Source organism: Sapajus apella, unplaced genomic scaffold, assembly GCF_009761245.1.
Source record: "Sapajus apella isolate SASKATOON/1434 unplaced genomic scaffold, GSC_monkey_1.0 scaffold48, whole genome shotgun sequence".
Taxonomy (NCBI): domain Eukaryota; kingdom Metazoa; phylum Chordata; class Mammalia; order Primates; family Cebidae; genus Sapajus; species Sapajus apella.
Genome location: NW_022436988.1, coordinates 1,430,678 through 1,458,292, shown reverse-complemented (window position 1 = coordinate 1,458,292; position 27,615 = coordinate 1,430,678). Strand labels below are relative to the sequence as shown.

Sequence of the window (27,615 nt, the reverse complement as noted above, 5' to 3'; positions counted from 1 at the left end):
AAGATCCCGCCTTCTCTTGGCTCTCGGGCAGGCGCGGTGACGTGCGCCTGCGCGCACTGGAGGAAAAGGCGGAAGCGGAAGTCGGGGGGCGCGCCAGCTCGGAGCAGGGAGCGCCCGCGGCGTCGGGTCTGGGCTGGAGGTCGCCATGGGGCGAGGCAGCGGCACCTTCGAGCGTCTCCTAGGTAACGCGCCCCCGCCCGACGGCTCGGCCTTAGGTCGACTGGCAGCCCTAGCCCGGCGCTGAGTCAGCGCGGCCCGGAGGGCTCGAGGGGCGCGGACCGGTCGCCGTGCCTGCCTCTCCCTGGCCCACTGTCCTCCTGGCGCGGAGCCGCGGATCCTGGACCGTCGGCTTGGCCGTGGGGTCGGCGTCCGTTGGGCGTCGGCGAACCTGGGCGTTGTGAGGTTCTGCGCAGGGCGCCGGGGCGCTCGGGATACCCGCTCCTCCGCGGGCCTGGGTTTCGGCAGGTTTCCCCCTGACCGACCTGCACCCGGCCTAGTGGGCCACAGGGCCTGAGTCATGAAAGTGGGTGACTCAGTCGCATGTCATTAGGCTCGCACTTGGGCTTCTGACCCAAAACATTGGTCCCAGAAGGGTGGGGCTGGCAGTGTCCTTTCTGGGACCTTCGAGCTCTCTTGGGAGCTGTGGGTCCCAGACCCACCTTTTATTCCCACACTGGCTTCCGGAAGTGCCCCATGGTTTAGGAAGGCGTTTTCTCTGGTTTTTGGAGGTGAAAGCTGATCCTGTCTGAGCCTCTTGGAGTTGACAAGTTTTAGGAGAGAAAATGAATGTTTACGGGCAGTTCCCGGTAGCCCCGTAGTGAAAATGCGCCTTGTGTTTGGGGAGAGGTGCTTGGGTGTCCTGATGGCCTGCCCCAAGCCTGCCTTTTTGTTAACTATGGTTTCCAAGGAGAACTCACATGAGACACCTTCCTTGCCCAGGGAATCTGCAAGCGGACTATCTCAGCCTTACAGATAGTTCAGTGTTTCAGGGATGAAGCCAGAGGTTAACTACTGAATCAGTATTGAAAGTGGATGTGGCTTGGCTTGTTAGATTGTTTCTGTTTCCGGGGAAGGCGGTGTGGGCAGAGCTGGAGCTGCCCCTCCAAGGCCCGGTTTTTGGAATTAGCAGCAGTGATTTGGGGAGGACAGGTATTAGCGGGCGGGTCTTCCTTGGAGGCCCTTTCTGCCCTTATTCCCAAAGCACTTGGAGCAGGGGGGCCTGGAGTCTACACTGCAGGCCTCTCGCTCTTGCCTCAGCTAAGATCTCATCGAATGCGGGAGCATCTGAGCGAAAGGGGACTCTGAGGGACAGGTGACAGAGTTCTTTGTTGAGAAGCAGCCAGGCCTGACGTTTAACAGTGAATCAGCCTCTGTCTGTGGCGAGCTGTGTGACTCAGGGTCATGCCCTCGCTGCTCTGCTGAGTGTCTTTACCTTGCTGGTAGGTTGTGGGAGGGCTTGGACCAGCACCAGGTGTCCTCTCTCTTCTCACGCTTTTCCAGGCTTCCCTGGGAAGGATGGCACTTCCGTGCTCATCAGCAGGCTCGGGAGTATTCTCACGTAGTTTTTCATTTGGTCCAAATGTCTAAAAGGGAAGGAGGGAGTCCCCCTGCCCTGCTGCCGAGCTGGGCTGCTGCATGGGGAGTCCAGCATGATGAGCCCCCACCAATCGCTATTTCTCCCTCAGACAAGGCAACCAGCCAGCTCCTGCTAGAGACAGACTGGGAGTCCATTCTGCAGATCTGTGACCTGATCCGACAAGGGGACACACAGTGAGTGAGCGGGGTGATGCCCGAAGCGGGGAGTGGCCCTGCACGAAGCTGGGCTTGCTTGGTGCCTGTTGGTTGCCCATGATTTAGCTGACCATGTTAGGTTTTTTTTTTTTTTTTTTTTTTTTTTTTTTTTTTTTGAGACAGAGTCTCACTCTATTGCCCAGGCTGGAGTGCAGTGGCACGACCTTGCTTTGCTGCAACCCCTGCCTCCCGGTTCAAGCAATTCTCTTGCCTCAGCCTCCCAAGTAGCTGAGACTACAGATGCCTGCCACCACACCTGGCTAATTTTTGTATTTTTTAGAAGAAACAGGGTTTCACTGTATTGGACAGGCTGGTCTCGAGCTCCTGACTTCATGATCCTCCCTCCTTTGCCCAAAATGCTGGGATTACAAACGTGAGCTACCGGGCCCGGACACATTCGGCCCTTATGTGGAGAATTGCATGGTTTACGTGCTAAGATTTTTGACATCTTGGAACAATTAAGGGTTTTTTTTCTGTACAGCTTGCAGATACCTGGTTATGTTCATATTTGCTTCAGGGTTCTCACAGACTAAGACAACAGACTTACTTTTTTTTTTTTTTTTTTTTTTACGATGGGGCCTTTTTCTGTCACCCAGCCTGAAGTGTAGCGGCATGATCTCAGCTCACCAAAGCCCCTGCCTCCCAAGCTCAAGCAGTCCTCCCACCTCAGCCTCCCAAGTAGCTGGGACTACAGGCGTGCACCGTCACGCCCGGCTAATTTTTTGCTTTTGGTAGAGGTGGGGTTTTGCCATAATGCACAGGCTGGTCTCAGACTCCTGGGCTCAAGCAGTCCTCCTGCCTTGGCCTCCCAAAGCACTGGGATTACAGGTGTGAGCCACTGCACTGGCAGCAGATGAACTTCTCTCATCTTAGTTGCTGACGCTGTTTTTTTACCCTTTCTGTTTGCTTTTACCAATGCTGTTTCCTTTTTAGAGCAAAATATGCCGTGAATTCTATCAAGAAGAAAGTTAATGACAAGAACCCACACGTGGCCTTGTACGCCCTGGAGGTAACTAGACCCTGTGCCGCAGAGGCTTCCAGGGGCCCTACCCCCCACTGGTTATGGCAGCAAGAGATGAGTTTGCCCTGTGGCATTGCTCCCCTTTCTGGGCATACAGCAAGGAGGAGAGTTTCCACTCAGCCTTGGGTGCCCACGTGAGCTGTGCCATGAGGAGGGGGTCAGTCTGAGGGAGAGATGGAGAGTGGGGAGGGAGTGAGCACCACTTCTTCAGCTGGCGCTGTGCGTGTAAACACCAAAAATGGATCTCGTCCCTGTGCTTGGCCATGAGACTTGGCATTGGAGGGAGTGGTGCGGCGCAGGCTGCTGAGTCTCAGATGCTGCTGTTTGAGGTTCCCCAAAGGCCCAGTGGCCTGATGGGCCTGTTGAAGGCCTGCTGTCCCACAGGGAGGTGGATCCGTCCAGCAGGAGGAGGGGCTCCTTCCCTGTCCACTGACCTTTCCTTTCTGGGCTCTGCAGGTTATGGAGTCTGTGGTGAAGAACTGCGGCCAGACCGTTCATGATGAGGTGGCCAACAAGCAGACCATGGAGGAGCTGAAGGATCTGCTGAAGGTGGGTGACACAGAGGGAAGCAGGTGGCCACCCAGGCTGGCACCTTTGCTTCTCAGGGTGTTTCCTGGCCACCTACAACAGAACAGCACTGGGTGTGGCAGAGAACGTGCAGGTGCAGATGAGTGGTCCCTTCGGCAGAGCTCAGGGCCTCCATGCACTCACTCATGGGAGAGACTGGGCCGTGAGCCCCAGTCCAGGGAGGCAAGGCTTTAGTAGGAGCCGTTCCGGGGAGCTATGTCTGGAGCACCAGGTTGACAGCGATCTTAGGGCCTGGGGACGGCTTTCAGGAGGCACAGCTTGGGCATCAGCTGTCTTTGGGAAGGTCAGTAGATGCTGCTGGGTGGGCATGGCAGTGACGGCTATTGTGTGTGAGGGCGGCTGTGGTCCAGAGGGCAGCCTGGCCTGGACCCACAGGCAGGGACGTGGGAGGGCTCTGAGTGGGGGCTGGTAAGATCGGATATGTCTGTGGGGAAGAGGAGCTGTTTTGGAGAGTGGGAGCTTCATGCAAGCTCCCCAGTTCCCCAGGAGATTGTGCTGGGACACCTGCGTTGGGGGTGCTGTGACGGGTGTCCCCTGCAGTCAGGCTGCTCCCACTCCATCCCGACCTGTGGGCCGGGCCTGAGTCTCATAGGAGACTCCACCCTGGACCCACACAACTGAGAACCTGCCCAGGGATCTCAGTGGACAACCAGGCTTCTCAGAGCACCTTGGCCAGCCTCCCATCCCATCCCGTCCTGGCTGAGAGTCAGAAGGTGCTGGAGCTGGAGTCTGGCCCTGCCGGACCCTGTTGCACCTGTGTTCCCTCAGGCTGCAGTCCTTGAGGCTGCCCTTTCCTCTGTGGGGCGGGGTAGGACTGTGATGGAAGGCGCCGCTGAGGATGCAGAGGTTCTGGAAAGGAACTCAGGCCATGGTGCAGGTGCCCCAGTGCCTCCTTGAAGCAGCCTCTCATCCCGTGCCGTCCTTGGCGTCGTACCTCCGTGGCATTCCTGAGAGGGCTGTAGACGCAAGGCCAGGCTGCACTCTGTCCTGGGGGAAACGGTGGCTGCAGGGGGCTTGGCACCCACTCTGAATTTGGAGGCATGTCTGGAGCAGCTGCCCTCCCCCATCTCCCAGCTGTGACTGGAGGAGCAGCGCAGCCTGGCCTCCACAGCGTCTCCGTCTTCTCAGCCCCAGCACGATGCCGCCACTGTCAGGCCTGCCGGTTCCTGCCTGTTGGGGGCTGATGGGAACCGGGGATCCCTGGCTGGGTGGGTCCCTTGGGAACAGGAGAGACAGATGGTCTGGGGCACAGAGACGCAGTGGTGTTTGGCTCCAGTGAGCCCTTGGTTTTTGGCAGCGGTTAGAGAAGGGCCGTGGTCTTGGACAGGTATAGACAGGCATGAGATTTGAACTCAGGGTCTGGGAACAGATGGGTGCATGGCCCCCACACCCCACTTGGGGGCCCTCTCTGGCGTCTGTGTCAGCCCCGTCTGCTTAGAGGCTGAGGTTTGCCAGCCTGGAGTCTCTTTCGACCCTCCCCATCTCCTCCGTGCCTGCAGAGACAAGTGGAGGTGAGCGTCCGTAACAAGATCCTGTACCTGATCCAGGCATGGGCGCACGCCTTCCGCAACGAGCCCAAGTACAAGGTGGTCCAGGACACCTACCAGATCATGAAGGTGGAGGGTGAGTCCAGACCAGATCGGGACCAGGTGGGGGCTGGGGATTGCTGGGCAGTCAGGCCCGACGGGCACAGTGTCACAGGCCCTGGGAAGGTGGGCTGCCCCCTGTGGTGGGAGGGAGGAGGGCAGCGGTCTGGAGCCAGGGAAGGCTGTGCATGTGAGGGCGGGCTCAGACCAGCTCCTGCCTTTCTGGACCCATGGCCCACGGGCGGGGCAGGCGGTCATGGCAGATGACACGCTGGTGAACAGGCAGCAGACAGCCTGTTTCTGAGTGGCAGGGCTTCTGGGGGACTGGGTTGGGCTGTGCAGTCAGGGAAGGCTGCTGGAGGAGCTTCCACGAATGTTGAGACTGGAACAGAAGCCAGAGCCAGCGTGGGTGCAGACAGGCAGCACCCACAGAGGGACTCTCAGCCCTGGGGCAGAAGGGTGGCCAGCGTGCCCAGAGGAGAGGGGGGGCTGGGCCTGTGCGCCGAAGGCCTCCGGGCTGTGGGCCAGAGTTCAGCGAAGCTCTAAGCACGGCGGGAGGTCTCCGGGGTTTTTCCTCTGGGCCGTGGCAGCCAAGATGTGTTTCTTAAGGGTCCCTTCTGGTTGTTGTGGCCATGGAAAGTTGAGGGCTTGTGGAGAGAGGGGTGGAGGCTTCAGGATGCATTTGGAGGTCTTGGCTGGTGTTCGGGACCCACACAGTGAGAGAGAGGTGGGCATGGCTGCTCCCATCCGTGCGGGTCCTGTGCGGCCCTGAGCTCTGCTGAAGATGAGGCCAAGAGTGTGGGGAATGGGGTGTGTTCTGGGGATGGTACGTCCCTGCTGCAGGAGTTACACACTTGCCCTGTGGCTGCAGGCTTGGCAGGACCAGTGTGGAGACTCAGGTAGAACTCGGGGTGGCTGCATGAGCTGCCTCCAGCTCTCACCTTCGGGTGGTGGTTGCTGGTGGTGTGTGCTCACGTCTCCTTCCTGGGGTGGAAGCTTTCCTGGATTTTATCTGGGGTCTGTGTGTCAAGAATAGCTTGAGGCCCTGTCCTCAGAAACAGTGGGAGCCCTGGCCAGAGAGCAGAGGGAGCCACTTGGCAGGTGGGGCCGCACAGGTGCCTGACGCCCCGATGGGATGGGAACAGCAACTCAGGAACAGGATAGCAGTGCCTGGCTCTCGTCTGCCACTGCAGCAAGGACAGAGGCCCTGTAGGGATGCCAGCCTTGGGGCAGGAGGTGGTCCTGGTACCCCCAGAGGCCCACACTTGGGTGCACAGTCACTGCTGTCTCAGAGCTGCCAGGAGTGAGGAAGGGGCTCCCGGAGGTCTGTCAGGCCAGGCGGGAGCAGGCAGTGACTGTGACCTTCTCTCTCCAGGACACGTCTTTCCAGAATTCAAAGAGAGCGATGCCATGTTTGCTGCCGAGAGAGTGAGTGTGGGCGGCCGCCAGGGGTCGTTTGGCTGTTGAGGAAACGTGAGGGGAGCACTGGGAGCCTGGCTTGCTTGGGAGTCGGTGGCTGAGCTCCCGGGGAGGCGCAGCAGCTGTCTCTGCTGGGCAAGGTGGAGACGTGGCTCGAGGGCCTTGAGAGCGGCTATGGGCTACGAAAGGAAAACAGACACCTCCGACGAGGAAGGAATTCCCTTCCTCTGGTCCCGGCAGCTTCACCCCAGGCCACGACACTGGGAAGGGCCGGCGGGGGCACTGCTCTCAAACCGGCTGCGGTCCTCTCTCTGTCCGTTCCCTTGAGTGTGCCTGTGGAGCTCGGCGGGGGGTCGAGTGGTCCTGACTCTGTGCCTCTCCTCAGGCCCCGGACTGGGTGGACGCTGAGGAATGTCACCGGTGCAGGGTGCAGTTTGGGGTGATGACCAGAAAGGTGAGTTCCCTCCCAGGGGAGCTGGGGGCTCTGCTCTACAGCCCTGGGCAGACACCAGGTCCCCTGCCGTGCACGAGGTCACCATCCCTGCTGGGTCTTTCCTTCCTGGTGGGTGGCTCGGGGTGAGTGCATCTTGAAGCAGGTAGTGAGGTGTCAGCAATGGGAACAGTGAGGGCCACTAATGTGGGCCTGATGCCGCTGCCTGGCTGGGCCCAACCTCCCTCAGGAATTGTGATGTCCCAAACCTGGGCTGTGTGCTTGCCACAGTCAGCCTCCTGCTTGCCAGGGCCGTGTGGCCACTTCGTTGTGTGGCTTAGCCCACCTGGATTCTGACCCTCCAAACCACCTTCCCACCAAAGACCCTCCAGCTGGTGTTCGGGAATGCTTGGGGTTGGGGTGTCAGAGCAGTGTCCAGCACCCACTGCACTCACAAAAGCTCTTGTTTTATCAGTAGCATTGATGTGTGTGTGTGTGTGTGTGTGTGTGTGTGTGTAAGTATATATGTATTTTTTTGCACTTTTTTTTTTTTTTTGAGAGTCTTGCACTGTTGCCCAGGCTGGAGTGCAGTGGCGCAATCTCAGCTCACTGCAACCTCTGCCTCCTGGATTCAAGCAGTTCTCCTGCCTCAGCCTCCCCGAGTAGCTGACACCATAGGCATGCGCCACCACTCCCAGCCAATTTCTTGTATTTTTAGTAGAGACGGGGTTTTGCCATGTTGGCCATGGTGGTGTCCGTCTCCTGACCTTGTAATCTGCCTGCTTCGGTCTCCCAAAGTGCTGGGATTACAGGCGTGAGCCACTGCGCCAGGCCTGCACTTCTTTTTAACTTACCTTGTTTTGACCAAAGCGGTGGCTGCCGTTAAGACTCCTGGGAGCGCCTCTGGGTTCCCCGGCCTTAGTGTCCTCCCTCCCGGGCACTTGTTCTGCCTGTCCCCTGCCTTCCCCCGCCTGTGAGGCCAGCCTCAGCACTGTACAGGGCAGTTCTGGGCCAGGCGGCACATCAGGGTCCCCGGTGTCTGTGACCAGCCTGCCTGCCCCATCTTGCAGCACCATTGCCGAGCGTGTGGGCAGATCTTCTGCGGGAAGTGTTCCTCCAAGTACTCCACCATCCCCAAGTTCGGCATCGAGAAGGAGGTGCGCGTGTGTGAGCCCTGCTACGAGCAGCTGAACAAGTGAGTCCCCTCCGCTCAGGCCTCAGGCAGGGCAGGCCCTCCAGGCCGGCCTTTTGTTCCTCTCGGCCATGGTGTCCGAGGCCTGCAGACCCAGAGGGCCCTCAGCACAGCAGCTGGTAAGGTCAAGGGTAACCCAGGGTGCCGCACTCCTGCGGACCCTGCCCCACCTGAGGACAGGCGGGTAGGTGTGCAAGGCCGGGCGCTGTGGCTCCTGGGACTGAGGCTGCTCTGGCCGGCCTGTTGCTTGGGTTTCGGTTTGGATTCATTTCTATTCCAAGTTTTGGAAATAAAGCTTACAAAAGGGTTGTAAGAGCAGCAAGAGAACCTGCAGGGCCACGGCCAGGCCTCCGTGGTGGGCGTCTTGGTGCAGAGGTTACTCCGCCTCCCCCTCCTGCACGTGCGCATGTTGGCACAGGAGTTTTGTTGGTTTGATGGAGTTTTGCTGTTGTGGCAGCAGCAAGAGAACCTGCAGGGCCACGGCCAGGCCACCGTGGTGGGCTGATGGAGTTTTGCTGTTGTCGCAGCAGCAAGAGGACCTGCAGGGCCACGGCCAGGCCTCCGTGGTGGGCGTCTTGGTGCAGAGGTTATCCCGCCTCCCCCTCCTGCACGTGCGCATGCTGGCACAGGAGTTTGGTTTGATCGTGTTTTGCTGTTGTCGCAGCAGCAAGAGGACCTGCAGGGCCACGGCCAGGCCTCCGTGGTGGGCGTCTTGGTGCAGAGGTTACTCCGCCTCCCCCTCCTGCACGTGCGCATGTTGGCACAGGAGTTTTGTTGGTTTGATGGAGTTTTGCTGTTGTGGCAGCAGCAAGAGAACCTGCAGGGCCACGGCCAGGCCTCCGTGGTGGGCGTCTTGGTGCAGAGGTTACTCCGCCCCCCGTCCTGCACGTGCGCATGCTGGCACAGGAGTTTTGTTGGTTTTGATGGAGTTTTGCTGTTGTGGCAGCAGCAAGAGAACCTGCAGGGCCACGGCCAGGCCTCCGTGGTGGGCGTCTTGGTGCAGAGGTTACTCCGCCTCCCCCTCCTGCACGTGCGCATGTTGGCACAGGAGTTTTGTTGGTGTGAGATGGAGTTTTGCTGTTGTCGCAGTGGCACGAGCTCGGCTCACCGCAGCCTCCGCCTCCCGGGTTCAAGCCATTCTCCGGCCTCCGCCTCCCGGGTTCAAGCCATTCTCCGGCCTCCGCCTCCCGAGTAGCTGGGACTACAGGCGTGCGCCACCACGACTGGCTAATTGTTTTGTTTTGTTTTTTTTTTGTATTTTTAGTAGAGAAGGGGTTTCTCCACGTTGGTCAGGCTGGTCCCAAACTCTTGACCTCAGATGATGCGCCCACCTTGGCCTCCCAAAGTGCTGGCATTATAGGCACAAGCCCCTGCGCACAGCCTCACACAGGTTTTTTTTATTTTTTTATTTTTTATTTTTATTTTCATTTTTTCCTCCACCCTCCCTTCACACACAGGTTTTGTACTGAATTTCCGTAAATGCAGATGTCATGCACACAGTCTTTTGCATGTGATCCCTGAGAGTGGGAGTGCTCTCTGGTCACAGCAGTCGCTCAGGACTGCGCTGCCACCCAGTGCTGGCTTCTGCTATCTGCTCCCCGCAGCGTGGCTGGGGGTCTGCCCTGGGTGCACGCCTGGTGTGTGTGGGCCGTGGTCACTTCTTCGTTCTCTTCTCTTGGAGCATGCCCTTGCCTCCCTGTCTTGCCCCTGGGACATGCCTGGGAGGTGAGGCCATGGCTGCCTGCCCCTCTGTTGAGGTCTGAGGTTTCCACCTGCTTAGGTTTGGGAACCCCAGGGACAAGGCCGTGCCCTCCTCAGGGTCCCATCAACCCAGCCATGTCCAGTGATGGGCTGCTGCTCCGAGAAGTGCCTTTTTCTTCCTGTGACAGAAGAGCTTTTGTTGAGCCATGGCAGTGTGCCCTCCATCGTGATCACTGCCCACTGAGAGTGCTGTGCCCCAGCAGCTCCGTGGCAGGGTATCCCGACACCATTGCTGCCACATACACACTGGCCGGCGTTCCCCCGTCCCGGGGGCTGTGCAGGTCTGCTTTGGTGTGGACTTTTCCCTTAGAAAAGAGCCCCAGGTCAGCCGGGTGTGGTGGCTCACGCCTGTAATCCCAGCACTTTGGGAGGCTGAGGCGGGTGGATCATGAGGTCAGGAGATTGAGACCATCTTGGCCAAGGTAAAACCCTATCTCTACTAAAAAAAAATTAGCCGGGCGTGGTGGTGCACACCTGTAGTCCCAGCTACTCAGGAGGCTGAGGCAGGGGAATCGCTTGAATCTGGGAGACAGAGCTTGCACTGAGCCGAGATAGTGCTACTGTACTCCAGCCTGGTGACAGAGCAAGACTTCGTCTCAAAAAAAAAAAAGAAAGAAAAGAGCCCCAGGTCAAAGGTCAGCGTGCATGGTTTGAAATTGCGACCACACAGTGAGTGTGTAGCCCTGGACTGCCTGGGACTCTGAAGAGCTGACTGGGCGTGACAGGTGCTGCCATGTTGGAAGCTTCTTGGGTGGGGCCCGCCCACAGTGGCGGTGCTGTGGTCCGTGTCCTGGGCCCCTAGAAAGGGCTTTGCAGGCTTGCTGGTGTCCTGAATGTTGATTTTCAGGAGATGCCCTGGGGCTTAGACTGAGGGACTCACCCGGGTCCTGGGGCCGGTATGAGACTCGACTCCTGCCCTGCTCCTCTGTGGTGTGTGGCGTGGAACCACTGTCATTACTGTGGGGACACACTGGAGCCCGTGGAGGTGCGACCTAGAACTTTGGTGGACGCAGGGTGGCGTCAGCTCGTGGTCACCTGCGGCATCCCCTCATACCCACAGGAAAGCGGAAGGAAAGGCCACCTCCACCACCGAGCTGCCCCCCGAGTACCTGACCAGCCCTCTGTCTCAGCAGTCCCAGGTACTCAATCCCCTCCGTCCTGCGGGCCTCTCTTCCCTGGGACCCCCCTCACCTTCCGCACTCATCCTCAGCTACCGCCCAAGAGGGATGAGACGGCCCTGCAGGAGGAGGAGGAGCTGCAGCTGGCCCTGGCCCTGTCCCAGTCGGAGGCGGAGGAGAAGGAGAGGCTGGTAAGCTGGGTGAGGTGGGGTGGCTGCGGTGGGGCCAGAGGGCACCGTGTGCCCCCGAGTGATGCCCCTCTTAATTCTGCCTCAGAGACAGAAGTCCACATATACTTCCTACCCCAAGGCGGAGCCCGCGCCCCCGGCCTCCTCCGCGCCCCCCACGAGCAGCCTGTACTCTTCACCTGTGGTGAGCGGCCTCGGGCTGGGGCCACTTCCCCTGGGAGGCAGTGGGGTTGGTGGGGGATGCGGGTCCCTGGCTGCCCAGAGAGGACGGCCCAGCACACGGGCAACATCAGGACAGAGCCCCGCTGCTCCAGGCCGCTGTGCCTCCCGGTCCCTGGTTCAGCCCTTGGCACTGAGGACATGGGAGCAGCTGTGGGGACGGCGCCTTGCTGGTGAGGCCTAGTCTCTCCCACTCCTCCCGCCCCACAGGAATTGAAGGCCTTGCTCTCGGGGGCACCCATCTCACCTCTCCCTGGCCTCAGCCCCGATCTCAGTAGCCGGTGAAGATGCAGCTTGATTTGCAGGGGGCAGGGTCAGGGACAGTAGGTTGAGAAAGTCATTTTGGGCCGGGCGTGGTGGCTCAAGCCTGTAATCCCAGCACTTTGGGAGGCCGAGGCAGGTGGATCACAAGGTCAAGAGATCGAGACCATCCTGGTCAACATGGTGAAACCCCGTCTCTACTAAAAATACAAAAAATTAGCTGGGCATGGTGGTGCGTGCCTGTAATCCCAGCGACTCAGGAGGCTGAGGCAGGAGAATTGCCTGGACCCAGGAGGCGGAGGTTGCGGTGAGCCGAGATGGCGCCATTGCACTCCAGCCTGGGTAACAAGAGCGAAACTCCGTCTCAAAAAAAAAAAAAAAATTTTGTAGGTTCTGTGGAGTGGTCAGGCCACTGCAGGCAGGGGCTTAGAAAGCCCCGTCCCAGTGAGCCACCCCTCCCTTCTCCCCTCCTTCCTGGGCTGTCAGGCGGGACCCACACACAGGACCGTGTGGGGGCTGTCCAGTGTCCACCTCGGGGCCCCAGGTCTGGCTTGGTGCCGCCCTGTTCCTCCCATAGGAAGATTAGGAGCCTCATGGCTATGGGGCGCCGGCCTTGAGGACGACGGTGGCCATCGGATGCCGGGAACCGGAGGAGGGCAGGAGGGAGGGCCCAGGCTGTGGCTCTGCTCTCCAGGGTCCGCGGGCACCATCCCAGTCCCTGCCCGAGCAGCCGCTCCCTGTCAGCCTCTGACACTCCGATGTCCCTTCCTCCCCAGAACTCATCGGCTCCTCTGGCTGAGGACATCGACCCTGAGGTAAGGCCCGGTGCGGGGCACGTCCTCTCCTGGTTTATGGCCTTGGGAGTGACCCCCTTGTTGCCTGCAGCTTGCACGGTACCTCAACCGGAACTACTGGGAGAAGAAGCAGGAGGAGGCTCGCAAGAGCCCCACGCCGTCTGCACCTGTGCCCCTCACAGAGCCGGCCGCCCAGCCCGGGGAGGGACATGCAGCCCCCGCCAATGTAGTGGAGGTGAGGGGCCGGTCCTGGCGTTCCTGGTGCAGGGTCCCTTGGATGGTGTGGATGCGGGACAGGCCCGAGACCCTCCCCTTTCTCTTCCAGAACCCCCTCCCGGAGACAGACTCGCAGCCCGTTCCTCCCGCTGGTGGCCCCTTTAGTGAGGTAAGCTGTGGCTCCCTCCACAGGCCAGGAGAAAACATGGCCACAGCCTCCTGGCCCACAGCACCAGGCACATGGCACACGTGCCTGCCCTAACCAGAAGGTCACTCCAGAGCAAGGGTGTCCACCCCGGCCCAGAACTGGCCCACCATGCCCAGGGTGTCTTCTCCCCGTGGAAACTGTCTGCATTGGGCTATGGTCCAGAGCCCAGGCCACTTTGTGGACCTGACGTGGACCTGAATATTCCAGAGCAGCCTAGAACCACGGGATGTGTCCTTGGCCTTGTCTAGGGCTTCTGGGCTGATTGACTGTCAGAGCGCAGGGCCTTGGAGAGGCAGGGAGGCCCCATGCCACCAGGCAGCAGGGCCCTGAGCCAGCTCCGTCCTGACCAGTGCTGTGCTGCTGGACAAGGACCCAGCCTCCGGGGCCTCGCCGCCTTCGGTTCTAGTAGAGGCTGCTCCTGTGAGGAGCCGATTGACTCTGCTCCAGGCCTGAACAGAGCTGGGTGCCTCCGTCCGGGGCCCCACCGGGGATGCTGGCTAGGCCATGGCTGAGACTGCACTTATCCGGCCCCTGCTTTGCCTGCAGCCACAGTTCCACAACGGCGAGTCCGAGGAGAGCCACGAGCAGTTCCTGAAGGCGCTGCAGAACGCTGTCACCACCTTCGTGAACCGCATGAAGAGCAACCACATGCGCGGGCGCAGCATCACCAACGACTCGGCCGTGCTGTCGCTCTTCCAGTCCATCAACGGCATGCACCCACAGCTGCTGGAGCTGCTCAACCAGCTGGACGAGCGCAGGTGTAGGTGCCCATCCCTCGGGGCCTCGGCTCGGGGGCAGCCAGGCGTTGGGAGTGCCATCCCGCACTAGACCCAGGCTGGGGCCTCTCCTGAGGGTGCCGGTATCATCTTCTGAGTCCTTCACTGAAACCGTGGCTTGCTCCAGAGGGTCTCAGCGGGAGGTGGTCTCGGTGATGACCCTGACTGCCCCGCCTGCCTCCCCAGATCCCAGGGCCTGCAGAGCCCTCTGCAGAAGGCTGGGCACAGGGTGGCCCACCTGCACGTCCATTCCACCCGGGAGCATCTCGGCGCTGTGCTGGAGTGGTCAGGGCTGCTCTGTTGTCTGCCCACAGTGTACTACGAGGGGCTGCAGGACAAGCTGGCCCAGATCCGTGATGCCCGGGGGGCGCTGAGTGCCCTGCGCGAAGAGCACCGGGAGAAGCTTCGCCGGGCAGCCGAGGAGGCAGAGCGCCAGCGCCAGATCCAGCTGGCCCAGAAGCTGGAGATCATGCGTCAGAAGAAGCAGGTGTGGTGGCTGCCCAGTGACCACAGAGGGTGCCCAGCCACAGGCCGGGGCGGGCTGGGGACTCAACAGGTGACCACGGGGTGCCCAGCCACGGGCCGGGGCGGGCTGGGGACCCACCACGTGACCACCACGTTTCTGCTGCACAGGAGTACCTGGAGGTGCAGAGGCAGCTGGCCATCCAGCGCCTGCAAGAGCAGGAGAAGGAGCGGCAGCTGCGGCTGGAGCAGCAGAAGCAGACGGTCCAGATGCGTGCGCAGATGCCCGCCTTCCCCCTGCCCTACGCCCAGGCACGTGCCATCCTCCTACTGCCCAGGGACTCGTGGGCTGAGGACCAACTCTCACCACAGTCTCCTTTGTCCCCAGCTCCAGGCCATGCCTGCAGCTGGAGGCGTGCTCTATCAGCCCTCGGGACCTGCCAGCTTCCCCAGCACGTTCAGCCCCGCAGGCTCCGTGGAGGGTTCCCCCATGCATGGCGTGTACATGAGCCAGCCAGCCTCTGCCGCTAGCCCCTACCCCAGCATGCCTGGCACCGCAGCAGGTAAGGACGGGTCGGGGCAGAGGACACTTTTTCCCCCTCATCTTTATTGTAGCCGAATTTACAGAAAAGCGCTAAGAATGGTGCAAAGCGTTTTCCAGATTGCCCTGACGTGAATTTTGTCACGTTTGCTTTTTCCTGCTTCCATGCGAATGACCTCACGCAGGCTTTCCTGTTGGAGCCGCTTTTCAGTTGGGGGTGGGCGCTCCCCTCCCCACCAATGCAACAGTGAGCTCTTTCTGAAACCAGCAGGCACTGGGCCGGCCGCCCAGTCCAGTCCATAGCGGGCTCCGTCCTCGTGGGCAGTCCCCCTGGTGTCCTGTACCAACAGCAGGCCCAGTGGCTCGTGCTATTTAGCCCTCCCTCCTCTCGTCGCCTTTAATCTAGAGCATTCCCCAGTCAGCCTTTGCGTTTTGTGACATCGACTGTCCCAAGAGCCTGTCGTCTGGCAGACTATCCTCTTGGGTTTGTCTGGTGTCTCCGCGCGGTGACTGGAGCTGTGCTTTTCCTTGGAGCGGCACAGGTGACCTGCGTCCTGTCACTTAGCCCCATTGCTGGCCATTTGGATGAGACGGGCTCTGCCAGGGGTTTTCACTGTGAAGTGACTGTGTCACCCCTGGTAATCAGATGTGTCTCGGGGAGACTTTCCGGATATGCCTGGACTCCTCAAGCTCTACCGTTTTTTTGTCAGTGCTGCCTAGGTTTATGTGAGTGCTGCCTAGGTTCATTGTAGTGTTCGTCAGATTGTGCCTTCTAATTGCGATGTTGTCTTTCCACTGGAGGGAGGTGCTCTTCCTGCTCCTAGTTACCGGCAGTTACAGCAGCGTGGAGATGTGCATTTTTTCTTTCAAAGATTGCAATCCTCTATTAATCGCTTTTTTTTTTTTTTTTGAGACAGAGTTTTGCTCTTGTTACCCAGGCTGGAGTGCAATGGCGCGATCTCGGCTCACCGCAACCTCCGCCTCCTGGGTTCAAGCAATTCTCCTGCCTCAGTCTCCCAAGTAGCTGGGACTACAGGCGTGTGCCACCATGCCCAGCTTATTTTTGTATTTTTAGTAGAGACAGGGTTTCACCATGTTTATTACCAGGATGGTCTCAATCTCTTGACCTAGTGACCTGTATATGGTAAAAAACCATGAGTTTGTCCAGGTGTGGTAGCTCCTGCTTGTAATCCCAGCACTTTGGGAGGCTGAGGCGGGGATGGATTACTTAAGACCAGCCTAGCTCTACTAAAAATACAAAAATTACCCGGGTGTGGTGGCACGCACCTGTAGTCTCAGCTACTCGGGAGGCTGAGGCAGGAGAATTGCTTGAACCCGGGAGGCGGCGGTTGCAGTGAGTCGAGATCGTGTCATTGCACTACAGCTTGGCTGACAGAGCAAGACTCTGTTTCAAAAAAAAAAAAACCCTTGAATTCATTCTAGGACTTGGAATTTTAACCCAATAGCATAGTTTTGTTTGGCATTGTCTTCAGTGTACTTAATTGCTTAGCCCCAGAATACACAAAAAGTAGTTTCAAGAATGCTGTTCCAGCCCACTGTGGAGACGATGCCTCCTAACCGGAGTGTAATGGTCGTCTGCAGCTCCTGTCATCTGTAGCCTGAGGCCGTAGAGTCCAGATTCTGGGTTCTGAAGTTACTGGGATTCACTCTCCCATCCCATTGGTCAGACCATGTCACTCATTTAAAATAGTTTGGTTCCTTTCTTCAGATTTCATTCCGTTCTGGGATTCTCCTCCATCCTTGCTGGTTTATCTTCCTTTTTTTTTTTTTCTTGAGATGGGAGTCTTGCTCTGTCGCCCAGGCTGGAGTGCGGTGGTGTGATCTTGGCTCACTGCAACCTCTTTGCCTCTTGGGTTCAAGCGATTCTCCTGCCTCAGCCTCTCGATTAGCTCTGATTACAGGCATGCGCCACCATGCCCAGCTAATTTTTGTATCTTTAGTAAAGACGGGGTTTCACTGTATTGGACAGGCTGGTCTTGAACTCCTGACTTCATGATCCGCCCGCCTTAACCAATGGCGCCACTGCACTCCAGTCTCTGCAACACAGTGAGACTTGGTCTCAAAAAACAGGAAAGGAAAACTGAAGAGAAGGGTGTCCCTTCCTCCCCTCCACATTGCCCTGGCTGAACCATCTCACCTGTCTTGTTTGTCACAGATCCCAGCATGGTGAGCGCCTACATGTACCCAGCAGGGGCCACTGGGGCGCAGGCAGCCCCCCAGGCCCAGGCCGGGCCCACCGCCAGCCCTGCCTACTCATCCTATCAGCCCACTCCTACAGCGGGCTACCAGGTATGCAGACAAGGCCACTCCCCACCTCCAGGGCCAGCCCAGCCCCTTCTCCCATGGCACCCATTCCCCCCGCAGAATGTGGCCTCCCAGGCCCCGCAGAGCCTCCCGGCCATCTCTCAGCCTCCGCAGTCCAGCACTATGGGCTACATGGGGAGCCAGTCGGTCTCCATGGGCTACCAGCCTTACAACATGCAGGTACGGCGACCTCCAGGCTCTGCTAGGGGCCGGGGTGGGGAACAGAGTTGACACTGAGGGTCTTGGTGAGGCTGGTGGGCACTGGGCGGGCCCCACCCCTTCTTTCCTCCCCTCAACTCTCTGGGCTTTGTCCTCTATGGATTGTTGCAAGCCAGAAACACCCCCCGGCTGCGTGGTCATAGGGCTACTCTCTGACATCGGCTTCTCACAACAGAGTCTCATGACCACCCTCCCGAGCCAGGACACATCCCTGCCACCCCAGCAGCCCTACCTCGCGGGGCAGCAGCCCATATACCCGCAGGTGAGGCATTCCCAGGGCCTCAGTGGCATCCGCAGGGCAGCTTCAATCTTCTGGTTTACGGGTGGGTCTCCTGGCCCCAGTGGGGATTGTCTCGTATGCCTGCTCACACGGGGAGACACATACCCGAGGCCCCTCCTTAGCAGGCAGAACGAGGATGTGAGTCTTAGGGCAGACATGTGTCCACAAGTGGAGACGGGAAAAATCATGAATGCACTTGAAAGACAAAGGCCACATGAGCTCCACTCGGTGGACGTGGATGACGGGCTCCTGTGGGTCTGTGGTTCTGCTGGGACCAAAGCCTTCCTCCCAGCCATGCCTGCTCTCCTCCCAACAGATGGCGCCCTCCGGCGGTCCCCCCCAGCAGCAGCCCCCCGTGGCCCCACAGCCGCCGGCACAGGGGCCTCCGGCACAGGGCAGCGAGGCCCAGCTCATCTCATTCGACTGACCCAGGCCATGCTCCTGTCCAGAGTAACACTACAGTTCACCCAAAACGCCTCGTCTCTAACTGCCGCCATCCCGCCTCCCCATCCTCTCCTGCCACTAGTGTCCCTTCTCTGCAAGTGAGGGGGCCTTCACCCGAGCCCACCTCCCTCCCTATCCTCAGCCCGCCGCAGTCCCTGAGTTGGTTTCTGCCTTCTTTCCCCAGGGCTGGGCCATGGGGAGGGAAGGAAGGAGGGAAGCCCCCATCCTGTGGGTCATGGTCTGGAGAGGTGGCAGGAATGGGGACCCTCAGCCCCCCACGCAGCCTGTGCCCTCTGGCCCCACTGTGAGCTGGCTGTGGTGTCTGGGTGTGGCCTGGGGTGCCCTCTGCAGGGGCCTCTCAGCTGCCACAGCCAAGGGTGGACGCTTCAGGGCTCCAGCTTCTCTGCTTCTCAGCTGTCATCTCCAGTGCCCCAGAATGGAACAATGATAATAAAATGTATTTCAGAAAGCATCAGCATTGTGGGTTCTTAAATTTTATTTTTTAAGATGGGGTTTCACCAAGATGGCCAGGCTGGTCTTGAACTCGTGACCTCAGGTGATCCACCCACTTCGGCCTCCCAAAGTGCTAGGATTACAAGCGTGAGCCACCGTGTCCGGCCTAAATTTTTTTTAATTTTCTGTCGCCCAGGCTGGAGTGCAGTGGCAGTGGCCACCTCTCTCCTCTCACTGCAAGCTCTGCCTCCCAGGTTCAAGCGATTCTTGCTTCTCAGCTTCTCTAGTGGCTGAGACCACAGGTGCAGGCCACCACCACGCCTGGCTAGTTTTTGTATTTTTAGTAGATACGGGGTTTCACCATGTTGGCCAAGCTGGTCTTGAACACCTGAGCTTGGGATCGCCCGCTTCAGCCTCCTAAAGTGCTGGGATTACAGGCCTGAGCCACTGCGCCCAGCCTGCCTCAGCGTTTGCTCAGGAGGCGAGTGGTGGGGCTGATGGGCCAGCTGCGGGCAGGGTCGTGTCCAGCCTGTCCCTCCCTGAGGCTGCGTGCCAGGGTTCACCTATGCCCTGCGCGGCCCTGCACTGACCCTGCCTGAAGCTGGAGAGGAGTTTGGACTTGGCGCCGCCTCCGTATGGTGGCTGAAGCTTCCCGGGTGCTCCTCACCCCTAGGAAGGGAGCCGGGTGCTGAGAAGGGTTGGGGGCTCTGAGTCCCCGGCCAGGGGCAGACGGCTAAAACGCGTTTCCCGAGTGTTGAAAGCGGCAGGCGCTGGCCTTTGCACCCGGAGGCCAGGGCGTCTCACGCACTTTCACATCCAGGCCTCTTCGGGGAGCGCGGCTTTGGCTCTTGCAGGAAGGAATGACTCGAACGGACAGGGAGAGGGGAGGTGTGGAGAGGCGTGCGGGATAAGCAGGCACCCGGCCCGCGCCGCACCTGGAGGCTCCGCCTGTTTTGATCTGAAGGCGGAGGCTCAGCCGCGCTCTTCCAAGGAGCCACCAGGGTGTTTGGGGCTTTCGCGGGGAAAGGGGATGTCCTTTGCCGCTCCGCCCGCGACGGCAGCACTGGGGGCCCGGGGCGGGCGGGAAACGCGGGTTACTGTGGGCTTCGGGCCCCATCCTCGGTTCGCATCGCGCATTGAGCTCCGGAGAAAGAACACGTGAATGCGGAGTCCCCAGGCCCCGTGGCTCCTTTACGCGACCCCACAAGCCGGAGGAAAGAAAGGACCCAGGTGCCCAGGTGCCGCCACCGACGTCGCTTTTGCGCCTGCTCAGCGGGCTGCCTTGTGGGTACTCTCGGAGGGAGGCGAGGCCAGCGCGAACTGCGGCTAGAGCGTCACTCCTGGCTCTAATGCCCGGCGGTCATAACGGCTAGAGCGCCACTTCCTGCTCGACTGTCTGGAGGCCTTGGCGGCTAGAGCGTCGCTCCCCAGCTCGAATGCCCGGCGGCCTTGGCGGCTAGAGCGTCGCTGCTCAGCTCTAATGCCCGGCGGCTGAGGCGGCTAGAGCGTCGCCTTCTCTCGGGGAACCGCGTGTGACCTTCCAGCCCGCGGACCGATGCTGCCGGCGGCCGCTCGCCCCCTCTGGGGGCCGTGCCTTGGGCTTCGGGCTGCTGCGTTCCGCGTCGCCAGGTACCGCGGGATCCTGGGGCGCCAGGACCGGGCTGGCGGGCAGGGTAGGGGGCGGCAGGACACTGAGGGGCCGATCCGGGCAGAGGCGGGCGGCGGGGCCGGCCTCCCTGCAGCGCCCAGGCCGGGCTTGGGGGTCTTAGCGGGGCGCGGGGAGGAGGACTACCGGTGCGCCCGCGCCTTCCCTCCTGGGCAGCAGAAAGCGCCGGGGCTGGCCCCAGATGACCTTGGACGATTCCCTGCTCCTCCCCCGGCCTCAGCCTCCTCCGCGGCAAAGGCCCGTCCGTACGTGCGGCGTTTTTCGGTCAGGGGCCCCCACATTTTGGGTGCCTTCCGCAGGGAGATGCACCTAAGTACGTTTTACCACCGCTGGGTTGATGTACTTCATTCAAACCAGAAGCTTGAGGTTTGAGCGGTTTAGCTGCAAATAAACACGTGGCTTTTTAAGGCTCTTTGAAGAGTTTAAAGTAACTTGCAAATCTTTTCATCTATATGGATCCGTTGAGGTCTGAAAACCCTGGGCTGGGATCAAGGAGCTAGGTAATTTTCGACCATAGTGATTACCAGCCTGAGTTTATGGCCAACACCCATCCTCTGGTTTCTGTCCTGTCGCCCTGGTCTCTGCAGCCCCCTCCATTCCAGGGCTGACAGCTGTTTGAATTGGGGGTGGGGGCTAGGCAGCAGGTGCCATGTGTCTGTGCCGTGCGACATGTGAGAAGCAGCAGCCATCGGAGGGGTGAGGCTCTTGCTGGTGCACCCCTGGATAACGCCCCGAAGGAGTACCCCCCCAAGATTCAGCAGCTGGTCCAGGACATCGCCAGCCTCACTCTCCTGGAGATCTCAGACCTCAACGAGCTCCTGAAGGTATGGTGAGAGGGTGGCCCAGACCCAGGGGCTGGAAGATTGTCTGGGGGCCGCTATGTTTTGTTCCCGGTGTATTTTTGAAGTTTGGTAAATTGTCAGAAGCCCGTTTGTCCAGGTGCAAGGCCCATGCCAGGCTGGTTCCTCCTCCCCCGTGTGTTCTGGCTGGTGTGGGGGCAGCTGTGGACACTGTTGTCCATCTTTGCAGAAAACGTTGAAGATCCAGGATGTGGGGCTTGTGCCGATGAGTGGTGTGATGCCTGGGGCTGTCCCTGCTGCAGCAGCCCAGGAGGTGAGTCCGGGGCAGAAAGAGGCATTTCTGTGGTGCCCAGTTCGCCTGTGGCCTCACGTGCTGTGGCCCCTTATGTCAGCTTCTGCAGCCACCGTCATGTCTGCAGCCTTCACACCTGTGCAGGCCTCGTGCAGCCTCCCGGGACCTACTCCCTGCCATGGATGTGCATGTCCTTGCCACGTGGAGACCATGTTTCTAATGGGGGAAAACAGACACTAAGAGAAGAAGCAGGCCGAGCTCTGTGGCTCACACACGCCTGTTATCCCAGCACTTTAGGAGGCTGAGGTGGGCAGATCACTTGAGGTCAGTAGTTCAAGGCCAGCCTGGCCAACATGGTGAAACCATGTCTTTACTAAATTAGCTGGGAATGGTGGCAGGCACCTGTAACCCCAGCTACTTGGGAGGCTGAGGCAGGAGAATCGCTTGAACCAGGGAGGTGGAGGTTGCAGTGAGCCGAGATCACACTACTGCCTTCCAGCCTGGCAACAGAACAAGACCCTGTCACAAAACAAAAAGAGAGAAGAAAAAGAAAAGAAGAAATTATATTGAATAGAACGTTGTAAGCATTATGGAGATAAGGAGGGAAAAAGCTTAAGGTAAGAGGGAGAGTTACAAGTTCAAAGAGGAGGCAGTCATGGCAGAAGAGACTTCCTGGCAGAGGAGGGGGTGGTACCAGGGCCACCAGGCAAGAGAGTTGTAGTTCAGGGAGCAGCATGGAGGGTGGGCGCTGGCACAGACGAAGGGGCGTAACAGGCAGCTCTGTCCTTGGGTCTCTGCAGGGAAGCCAACGGTCGTGAGGTTGCATGAGCCTCTCCACTGGCACCCTCCCCTCAGCCCCTTTCCCCCACTAGGGAACCAGGTGGTGTCCCATAGAGGGTCCCACATTCCAAAGGCATAGGGTGTCCATGGGGCGTCATCACTCCCACGCCTGAGACCTGGAAGGCAGTCTAAAGGCTGAGAAGATTCAGGCTGAGCGTTTGGGTAAGAATAGCTGGGATTACTGCAGAGCCTGGGGTGTAACTGGATTGCTTTTCAGGATGGAGGGGCTGTTATTAACAGCTGGGCAGCAGGCCCAGCCCAGCCCGTGCCAGGCCACGGGGACCGCAGCCCCCGCCCTCAGGCAGTGCTGGGTCTCCACGCGTCACGTCAGAAGCAGTTTGTCATTATACGTGCACCGTGACGTTGAGGACAGGATGGCGTGCTTTTCTGTAACTTTATTTTATATACAAAGCACTTTTGGTGTGATTCTTTCCTGTTATAAGTTACACTTTCTAAGGGAGAGGGGAGTAGAGTGTTGAGGGAAGAACTGAAGTGTGTTTTGTTTTTGAGACTGAGTCTCATTCTGTCACCCAGGCTGAAGTGCAGTGGTACGATCTCGGCTCACCGCAACCTCCGCCTCCTGGGTTCAAGCGATTCTCCTGCCTCAGCTTCCTGAGTAGCTGGGATTATAGGCACATGCCACCACACCCAGCTAATTTTGTGTATTTTTAATAGAGATGGGGTTTCCCTATGTTGGCCAGGCTGGTCTCAAACTGCCGACTTCAAGTGATCCACCCACCTCAGCCTCCCAAAGTGGTGGGATTACAGGTGTCAGCCACCAGCTGAGGCAGGTTTAGGAAGTCTTACTGGTCACATCTGCTCTGAACAGCTATGCGAGAGGAAAAGCACCAGCTGGTTAAGGGTTAGCGAGTTGGGAGACCTGACTTCCAAGTCCAGGCTTCACTGGGGCCTCCCCTGTGCCTCCCTTTGGGGCTTTAGAATGGCTGTCCCAGCAGTGGAGGTGTTACCACCCCCGGCCATTTCTCACCTGGCCCCCCTTCTTTCCTACTCCCTAAGGTGGTGGAAGAAGAAATCCCCAAACTGAAAGAACAGACACATTTCACTGTCCGCCTGACCGAGGCCAATCCTGTGGACAAAGTGAAGCTGATCAAGGAGATCAAGAACTACATCCAGGGCATCAACCTCGTCCAGGTGGGGCCCGCGCCACAGCAGCCAGTTCCGAGGCAGGTTTGGGAGTGGCGGCCCAGGGCCCCGGGTCTCTGACTTCACTCTGTCTGGCAGGCAAAGAAGCTGGTGGAGTCCCTGCCCCAGGAAATCAAAGCCAATGTCGCCAAAGCCGAGGCAGAGAAGATCAAGGCAGCCCTGGAAGCGGTGGGCGGCACCGTGGTTCTGGAGTAGTCTCCAGTGCTGAGGACTTGTGTTCAGGGGTCCCTGGGACCGGGTGAGGCCCCGCCCTCCTGTGGCCACTGGCCGCACCCCCAGCACCAGGCACCCAGAGGAGCAGTTTGGGAGTGAGAGCCGCGTGCGCCACGCAGCAAGGCCAGACAGGCCACACAGACCTGTGGCGGGGAGGGAGGGACGGCTGCTGCCTGGTGAGGGCACTGGGAGGCCCACCAGGAGGTGCCACTGGTGAATGTGCCTCTGGTGGCCGCTGAGAATACACTGTGCAGCTGAGTGTGTGGACTGCTGTGCTGTGGCTGGGCTTTGGGGCCAGCGTGGGGATCGGGGCTGGTACGGGATGGCAGGCTTGTTCCTGCCCCTTCCAGCTGCCAGCTGCCAGCTGAGAGTCTACAGACATTCACCATGTCGCCTGTGTTCGAGGCCCATCCTGAGATCCCACAGCGGGCCCGGTGGATGGCAGTGGAGTGGCGGGCCTGGGCCCGTCCTGTTTGCAGGGGTCTGAGTGTGAACCACCCTGTTTTGAGTGTTGGCCCTCTTTAAGGCAGCAGGAAGTTCAGCACTTGTCTAAGAAACTGAGGCAGCCTCAGAGCCAGCAGTGCCACCCCTAGCTCAGGCCGCAAGTACCCCTGAACCTAAGCCTGGCAACAGCTGTGTGGGTGCCATGGGTGGGGTGTGGGGTGTACTTTGCATCTGCAGAGTTGGGTGTCAGCTGCTCCTCTGGGGCCCGTGAGTGGGGGATCCTGGGACCTGGGCAAAGTGGCAGGAGGGGCGTGTGGACATGAGGACTGGGAGTAGCGGGGCCAGCTTGGTGCAGTGGTCACTGTGCACTCTGGGTTTCTGTCCCAGCTGGCCCATGACCAAGGCCAGCCCCCAGGCTGTGGGCCCACCATAAGGCCAGAGACGGGGTGCGTTTAGCACCCGCTTTGGGAAACATGCCTCGTGTGAAGGCCCTATGCGCAGCCATGCTCTCCAGCCTGTTTCCCTGGTGGAAGAATGCCTTGCTTGGGACCAGAAAAGGGCCCTGTGTATCTGGGACCTGCCCAGTGGCTGGGATGCCTGGGGAGAGGCAGAGTTTCAGGCTCACTGTGGGCGCCCACACCCTGCCTGCCCAGGTCCCCCTTCCAAGGCCTTCTGGTAGAGTTTCTCTGATTAACATGCTGTCCCCAGGACAGGCTATGCCACAAGCCTGAAAGTCCTCATTAGCCATGGTAGCCATTTGAGGGGTTTATGATTCTTCCCTCAGGAGGACACCACCGCCTGGGGCTAGGTACATCCTGCCTTGTGCCCTGCTGACCCCAGCTGCCTTTTCCCCCTGGAAGGCAGTGAACATCTGAGCTCAGGCCAGTCCTGCTTGGGGTCAGACAGGCATGCTGTCTTCATCTGGGCTGCCCCAAGGCCGGATGGGCCGACAAAAATCTCCCAACGCGACCCTACTGTCTGCCCTCAGCCAGGAATCCGCCAGGCCACTCGCAGGAGTCACCGAGAGGCTCTGTCCTCCCTGTCGGGGGGTCCCCAAGGTGACCTGTGCATGCCAAGGGGCAGGACACTGCTGTGGACACCAGGCCGCAGTCCAGAGGCCTGACACGGCAGTCCTGTCCCATGACCTTACCCAGGCTGCCCCAATCACCCCCTTGAGCCTACCGACATAACTTATGATCCGTTTGAGAATTGCAGGGGTCTTCGCGAGTCCCCTGACCTACAGGTTGCAAAATCCATTATTTGAAAAAGGCTCTGGTCTTGGGTGCATTTCCTGTTTCCCAGGATTCCTTGCCTTCTGGTTGCCTTCCCACAGCTCACGGAGTTTACACGTTTCAGTCTCCTGCTGCTCCTTGCGCTTTTTTTTGAGACAGAGTCTTGTTCTGTTGCCCAGGCTGGAGTGCGATCTCGGCTCACTGCAACCTCTGCCTCCCCGGTTCAAGCGATTCTCCTGCCTCAGCCTCCCAAGTAGCTGGGATTATAGCTGTACACCCCCATGCCCAGCTAATTTTTATAATTTTAGTAGAGATGAGGTTTCACCATGCTGGCCAGGCTGGTCTCGAACTCCTGACCTCGTGACCCGCCCACCTCGGACTCCTGAAGTTCTATTTTTTTAATGTTTATTTTAATTATTTATTTATTGTTTTGAAACAGAGTCTCATGCTGTTGCCCGGGCTGGTGGTGCAATCTCAGGCTCACTGCAGCCTCCACCTGCCAAGTTCAAGTGATTCTCATGCCTTACCTTCCCAAGTAGCTGGGATTACCGGGTTGCACCACAATGCCCAACTAATTTTGTATCTTTATTAGTAGAGACAAGAGTTTCACTATGTTGGCCAGGTTGATCTCAAATTCCCTCAAGTAGTCTGTCTGTCTTGGCCTCCCAATGTGCCCAGCCTTATTTTTATTTATTATTATTATTATTTTTTAAATAATAGAGATGAGGTGTCACCATGTTGTCCAGGCTGCTCTCGAACTCCTGACCTCAGGTGATCCACCCATCTCAGCCTCCCAAAGTGCTGGGATTACAGGTGTGAGCCACCACGCCCTGCTTACTTTTATTTTTTAATTTTTTAATTTTTTTTTTTTTTGAGACCGAGTTTTGCTCTTGTCACCCAGGCTGGAGTGCAATGGCACAGTCTCAGCTCACTGCGACCTCCACCTCCCGGGTTCAAGCAATTCTCCTGCCTTAGCCTCCTGAGTAGCTGGGATTACAGGCGTGCGCCACCACACCCAACTAGTTTTTGTATTTTTAGTAGAGACAAAGTTTCACCACATTGGCAAGGCTGGTCTTGAACTCCTGACCTCAGGTGATGTGCTCTCTTCGGCCTCCCAAAGTGCTGGGATTACAGGCAGGAGCCACCATGCCCGGCTTATTTTTAGTTTTTAATAGAGACAGGATCTCTGTCACCCTAGCGGGAGTGCAGTGGCTTGATCAAGGTTCACTGCAGCCTCGGCCTCCTGTGCTCAAGCAGTCCTCCCGCTAAGGGTCTCCCAAGTAGCTGGGACTACAGACACATGCCATCATGCCCAGCTAATCTTTTGATTTTTTGTAGAGATGTGGTCTGTGTTGTCCAGGCTGGTCTGAAACTCCTAGCCTCAAGAGATCCCGGCCGGGCGTGGTGGCTCACGCTTGTAATCCCAGCACTTTGGGAGGGCGAGGCGGGTGGATCACGAGGTCAAGAGATCAAGACCATCCTGGTCAACATGGTGAAACCCCGTCTCTACTAAAAATACAAAACATTAGCTGGGCATGGTGGCGCGTGCCTGTAATCCCAGCTACTCAGGAGGCTGAGGCAGGAGAATTGCCTGAACCCAGGAGGCGGAGGCTGTGGTGAGCCGAGATAGCGCCATTGCACTCCAGCCTGGGTAACGAGCGAAACTCCGTCTCCAAAAAAAAAAAAAAAAAGATATCCCCCTGCCTCAACCTCCCAAAATTCTGGGATTACAGGCAAGAGCTGCCATGCCCACCCTTTTGTGTTCTTTGTAAATCTCTTTAGTTCCCGCTCTTTAGCCGCTGGGCCCTGCTCTTCCTGCTTTGGAGCCGGTCCTTCAGCAGGGAGCCAGTGTTATATGGGTTGGGGTCTCTGCCAACAGCCGGTTCCCACCCTGTCTTGCAGGTGGCCTTGGGAGGGATGGGTAGCAGCCCAGGTCTAACCCACTCCTTACTGGAGTGTCTCGCAGACTGAGGGGACTCTGGCCTTCCAGGCCCTGCCTACCCCAGAGCTTCCATCGCCTCTGATTCTTAGTAATTGGGAGCCAACGGATGCAACTCATCTTCGTTCACACTGAGTGAGACACGCCGCCGTGGGCACAGCCAAGTCTGCTGGACTGAGTCAGGCATGAGCCTGGATGGCCCCGGACAAGGAGGCCAGTCCAACCCTTTCGCTGGGAAATTTCCGTTACACTCAGGCCACCTCCCCCACTTCCTAACTGTTGAGTCTTTGGCTCGGGGCCTTTTAAGCCCAGCGTGATCCCTCTGAGGCCCTGCGGTGCATTTGTGCCATCTCCATGCGCCCTGCTGAGCCCCAGCCCAGGCTTGCTGCAGGCAGCGCTGCCCCCCACCCTCCTGGTGGCCTCCTGAGAACCTCCACCCGCTTCCCCATCAGGCGTGGCTGTTTCCACCCCCAGTGTCCACCCAGCCCCTTTCTCGATCCCACCTGAGGCACCCAGCCAAACCAAAGTCCAGGGGACACTTCTGGTCAGAGCCACTGCCTCTGGCCAGCTGCTCACTCCCCAGCCCAGATCTTCCGCTGATGACCTCTGGGGTCAGCGGCCACCCCAGAGTCTGCAGAACATTCTCCTCCAATTGGCCAATCTAGACATACGGAGCCTGCCTGCCTACGATGGGTTATGGCCCAACAAACCCACGGCCAAGCTGAAAGTCCTA

At 58.9% G+C, this 27,615-nt stretch overlaps 2 protein-coding genes across 5 annotated transcripts; both read left to right on the top strand.

Annotated features, from left to right (window-relative positions):
* The first annotated feature begins 18 nt into the window (after positions 1 to 18).
* Positions 19 to 18,311, top strand: HGS (hepatocyte growth factor-regulated tyrosine kinase substrate). Of its 4 annotated transcripts, none has more exons than XM_032241339.1 (22): positions 19 to 182; positions 1,686 to 1,770; positions 2,725 to 2,800; positions 3,269 to 3,361; positions 4,900 to 5,023; positions 6,362 to 6,414; positions 6,791 to 6,859; positions 7,906 to 8,030; positions 10,849 to 10,927; positions 10,999 to 11,097; positions 11,183 to 11,278; positions 12,351 to 12,389; positions 12,460 to 12,603; positions 12,694 to 12,753; positions 13,339 to 13,552; positions 13,883 to 14,055; positions 14,202 to 14,342; positions 14,419 to 14,593; positions 16,748 to 16,881; positions 16,972 to 17,076; positions 17,291 to 17,377; positions 17,712 to 18,311. In XM_032241339.1, exons 1-22 carry the CDS (start codon positions 146 to 148, stop codon positions 17,820 to 17,822), a joined length of 2,319 nt encoding a protein of 772 aa, XP_032097230.1. In that variant the 5' UTR covers positions 19 to 145; the 3' UTR covers positions 17,823 to 18,311. The 4 variants fall into 4 exon arrangements, with proteins under 4 accessions (XP_032097230.1, XP_032097229.1, XP_032097232.1 ...); XM_032241338.1 differs by having other exon boundaries at positions 16,957 to 17,076; XM_032241342.1 differs by having other exon boundaries at positions 126 to 182; positions 1,686 to 1,774; positions 16,957 to 17,076; positions 17,712 to 18,295.
* A 1,395-nt stretch (positions 18,312 to 19,706) lies between these two features.
* MRPL12 (mitochondrial ribosomal protein L12) lies at positions 19,707 to 23,528 on the top strand. Its single transcript, XM_032241337.1, has 5 exons — positions 19,707 to 19,921; positions 20,596 to 20,782; positions 20,988 to 21,071; positions 22,908 to 23,042; positions 23,133 to 23,528. Exons 1-5 carry the CDS (start codon positions 19,848 to 19,850, stop codon positions 23,247 to 23,249), a joined length of 597 nt encoding a protein of 198 aa, XP_032097228.1. The 5' UTR covers positions 19,707 to 19,847; the 3' UTR covers positions 23,250 to 23,528.
* The last annotated feature ends 4,087 nt before the right edge of the window (positions 23,529 to 27,615 follow it).

What these genes read in the sequence shown, in the direction of transcription:
- HGS (XM_032241338.1), top strand. Translation starts at nt 146, where the DNA reads ATGGGGCGAGGCAGCGGCACCTTCGAGCGTCTCCTAG. An exon ending in TCCCCCTGCCCTACGCCCAG is followed by an intron (nt 14,343 to 14,418) that starts GCACGTGCCATC and finishes CTTTGTCCCCAG; the next exon opens with CTCCAGGCCATGCCTGCAGC. An exon ending in CATGCCTGGCACCGCAGCAG is followed by an intron (nt 14,594 to 16,747) that starts GTAAGGACGGGT and finishes TGTTTGTCACAG; the next exon opens with ATCCCAGCATGGTGAGCGCC.
- MRPL12 (XM_032241337.1), top strand. Translation starts at nt 19,848, where the DNA reads ATGCTGCCGGCGGCCGCTCGCCCCCTCTGGGGGCCGTGCCTTGGGCTT. An exon ending in GCTGCGTTCCGCGTCGCCAG is followed by an intron (nt 19,922 to 20,595) that starts GTACCGCGGGAT and finishes GGTGGGGGCTAG; the next exon opens with GCAGCAGGTGCCATGTGTCT. An exon ending in AGGGCATCAACCTCGTCCAG is followed by an intron (nt 23,043 to 23,132) that starts GTGGGGCCCGCG and finishes TCTGTCTGGCAG; the next exon opens with GCAAAGAAGCTGGTGGAGTC.